General features: G+C 33.8%; 1 protein-coding gene across 1 annotated transcript in view; it reads left to right on the forward strand.

The window, feature by feature from the left end:
* Nucleotides 1-2,144, forward strand: part of LOC149807610 (growth arrest and DNA damage-inducible protein GADD45 gamma-like) — a 2,993-nt gene extending 849 nt beyond the window's left edge. Inside the window, exons 2-5 of the mRNA XM_089943449.1 lie at nucleotides 23-133; nucleotides 574-694; nucleotides 1,003-1,252; nucleotides 1,588-2,144. Coding sequence (XP_089799575.1) covers nucleotides 23-133; nucleotides 574-694; nucleotides 1,003-1,221 — 451 coding nt within the window. The 3' untranslated portion in view covers nucleotides 1,222-1,252; nucleotides 1,588-2,144. The remainder of the gene's footprint in view (nucleotides 1-22; nucleotides 134-573; nucleotides 695-1,002; nucleotides 1,253-1,587) is intronic.
* The last annotated feature ends 1,264 nt before the right edge of the window (nucleotides 2,145-3,408 follow it).

Consider the following 3,408-nt stretch of genomic DNA (forward strand, 5'->3'; position numbering starts at 1 on the left):
TACTACTTGGTTTTCATTACAGAGATACAACGAACGTGAAAACTGCGGAGGTTCTGCAGATGGTACTGCTGAAGGCAATGTCCGAGGGAAGGCTAACCAGTGGAATATTTGAATGTGCAAATGTTTTCCGAATGTAAGTATGTCAATAACTTTTCAGACTATATTAAATAGTGGGCGGTTTTCAAAATAAATACGTGACTCTTTGGAAATATACTGATAAAAATCGCAGGAATTTTTTTGAGATTAATACTATAAGAAACATCCCAACTAATTGGGCGGGAAAGGGCGGTATCGATATGAAGTCAGTATAACCCTTTCTGACGAAACGATAGCTGCAGTTGGTGTTAGGGGAGAACATGATACACAGGATTGATAACCTATTTCCCAATATTTTCCATTGTTTCGTTTTTGACCTTACAAAAGAACGATTAAATTATTTATAATTCATAATGAGGTTTTATTCTGCATTCTTTTCAGTATCGTAATGTTAAAGTACATTGCATCCATAACATATTCAGTTTTTTCTTGTTAGCATTATTTCATTGATGAATCGTGATTTTATGTGTTTTTCAGGGATCCGGACAAAGTAAGACTGTGTATTTTGCCAGTGTCAGCATCTACGGACGTGTCTGTCCACATTCAACATAAGCTGATTGAAGCCTACTGCTGGGAGAACGAGATACATATGTTGAAGGTAAGGGCCTTGATATATTTACACACGCTGCTGCTATGAGACGAGAACTAATTAATCATGTGAAGAAATGGAATCACTAAAGCCTATAATTATATATGTTAAATTATATATGTTAATTAATAAAAAATAAATTCATTACATCACATTGCTGTTTTGTTTATCATGCAAGAGCAACAATTGAACAGCACTGTAAAGCCAAGGTGTATCTGCTCTCCAAGTCATCACGTTATTTACTACATATAAAAATTCTTATGTTTCAAAAACACGTGATTACAAAGATTCTCATTCAAACGATTTCATGATTGCAGGTAGACAGCGTTGAAAAATTGTCCGCCATATTGAATTCTGGGGAAAAGAAAATGCATCAGAAAAGCAAAAATGCCATGCCAGTGACAACAGCCAGTGTGGATTGCAGTTGTGTCTTGGTGACATATCCACCGAAAGATGAACGGGATAAAGAGGAGGAGAGCTACGCATTCATGGAGCACATTTCACCTCATCACGTGATTGAACTTCCACCGGACTGACAGCTACGTTACAACAGTGGATTCATTAAAGGTACATTTTAAGTTTAGATTCTCCTGCAAATTAACTTTAGCAGAGCTGCATGTTATAATGTCAAAGCGAAGAAGACATTTTCAGCTAAACAGAGGGAATCATGGTCAAGAATTTTAAAAAAAATATACCTTACTTACCCTTATTTTTCTCTGATACCACCTGTTTACTGCTCTCAAGTTATTTTATGTACATACGTTGAGTTCTACGGGGAAGACTGGCCTATTGCCAAATGCATCACCTCGTTAAGTAAAGTGTAACGCCGTGAAAAAAATAAATTAATAAGCTGGCACTTGCTTGTGTCAACTATTTTGACAATTTTGTTCTCATCTTTTCAGGTTGAAAAAATACCAAAAATATTTGCTGTACAGTTCTTACCTCTGCACCGAGGTTAAATCACCCTCATCACAAGGGATATGACTCATCACTAGGACGATTGGACAAAGTCAACATAGAGCTTCATCGGGTATCATACAAGGATTCCTGATATCACACTGACTGTTTCCAAGTATCTAAAGGAAGAGAGATAACTCTGTCTACTGCGGGCCGAGTTTGGTGTTCAAAAGGGCATATTCAAGAAGTGCACAAGACACTCGATAGGAATAGACATGTAAAGTAAAGGTGGCATCCACCCCCTTTAATTATGTGCATTTGATCCATAACAAGTATGAAATGTTGTCAGACATCAGTGTTAACATGTAACGAGTTAATTTAAAAGTTTTCTCATATGACATGTAAATCCAAGATGGTCACAACTTGCAATTATAAGAACCATTTTGTCACAGAATCGGATAAGCAAGTATTTAGCTACATGTAGTGACCTAGATGAGTGCTATGTTCCTTTGAACTAACATTACTTATCAATAATTATCTGCTGAATATATATATATATATATATATATATATATATATATATATATATATATATATATATATATATATTGGTTAATAGAATAAACTGATATGGATAAATCAAATATGTTGATGTTTTATTATTGTGCAAAATATTATTCATGAATAGCAGCAAGAATTTATGTATGCAATAATGAACACGAATATTTCTTTTCTTGTGCATCTATCCACTGGATAATCAACACAAGAAGCTTAAGTATTCTTTTCATGTCCGTCTTAGACCATTTAGTACATACTTTTTCGTATCACGGTTTCGTATAAACCCAAACAGATATATATATATATATATATATATATATATATATATATATATATATATATATATATATATGTGCATTTTTGCAACTTCCCTCACCATTTCCCCAAATAATTTCGAAAGGCCGAATAATATAATTCTTCGATTAACTTTGAGATATCAGACGATTTTGGTTCTATGGATAAATTGTGCATAAACAAATTTAGCAATTGAATATTTTTTGAAGAGGTATTATTTTTACCTGAATTTATACTTATCATAAATTTAACGCTTGCAAGTACACAACATATAGCGCTATACTAACAAGTTGCATGATGACGATCCTAGTAAATAAATCAATCGGATTATCAGCTCTCCGCCTTACTACGTGAAGATCTGATGACGACCGCTTAAGGATCATGTTCTGGTGACCTTTGAATTGACCAATGGAAATGCAGCTTTCAAAAATCTGAAATTGAATCAAATCGATCGGTACGCTTTCATGCTCTTCATCCATAGTGTTCTGTCTCCAAGCGCGTAGATATAAGACTTAGTCTGACTGGTTGATAAAATTAGTGATTATAGTAATATCGTAAGTTACCAGACATGACTCATAAGGGGTTGATGTCAGATCTTCATGTATAAGAGCAGAGATCTGATTTTAATCAGATTGGTAAATAAATAGGACTAACTCTATGAAATATTTTCTTTTATGCTCTTCTCCATTTTTCGAAATGGAAAGACGCTATTAATATTGCCGAACGCTATTCACAGTGATTTAGCGAGTGGAAAACTCAATACTATTTATAGAACTAATTCGTACAAATGAGAACATGTGACAAGCACAGGGAAATGTACATACCACTCAAATACTGAATAACTGCAAAATAATAATAATAATAATAAATGTAAAAACCCAAGATTGGCCTAGAAATTATACAAGATCATCGTTGCATTAAATACATATAGATTAACTGACTGATTGATTTCTCAACATGGCCTAAAAATAACC

Source organism: Sinohyriopsis cumingii, chromosome 1, assembly GCF_028554795.1.
Source record: "Sinohyriopsis cumingii isolate HCF-2022 chromosome 1, ASM2855479v2, whole genome shotgun sequence".
Lineage (NCBI taxonomy): Eukaryota > Metazoa > Mollusca > Bivalvia > Unionida > Unionidae > Sinohyriopsis > Sinohyriopsis cumingii.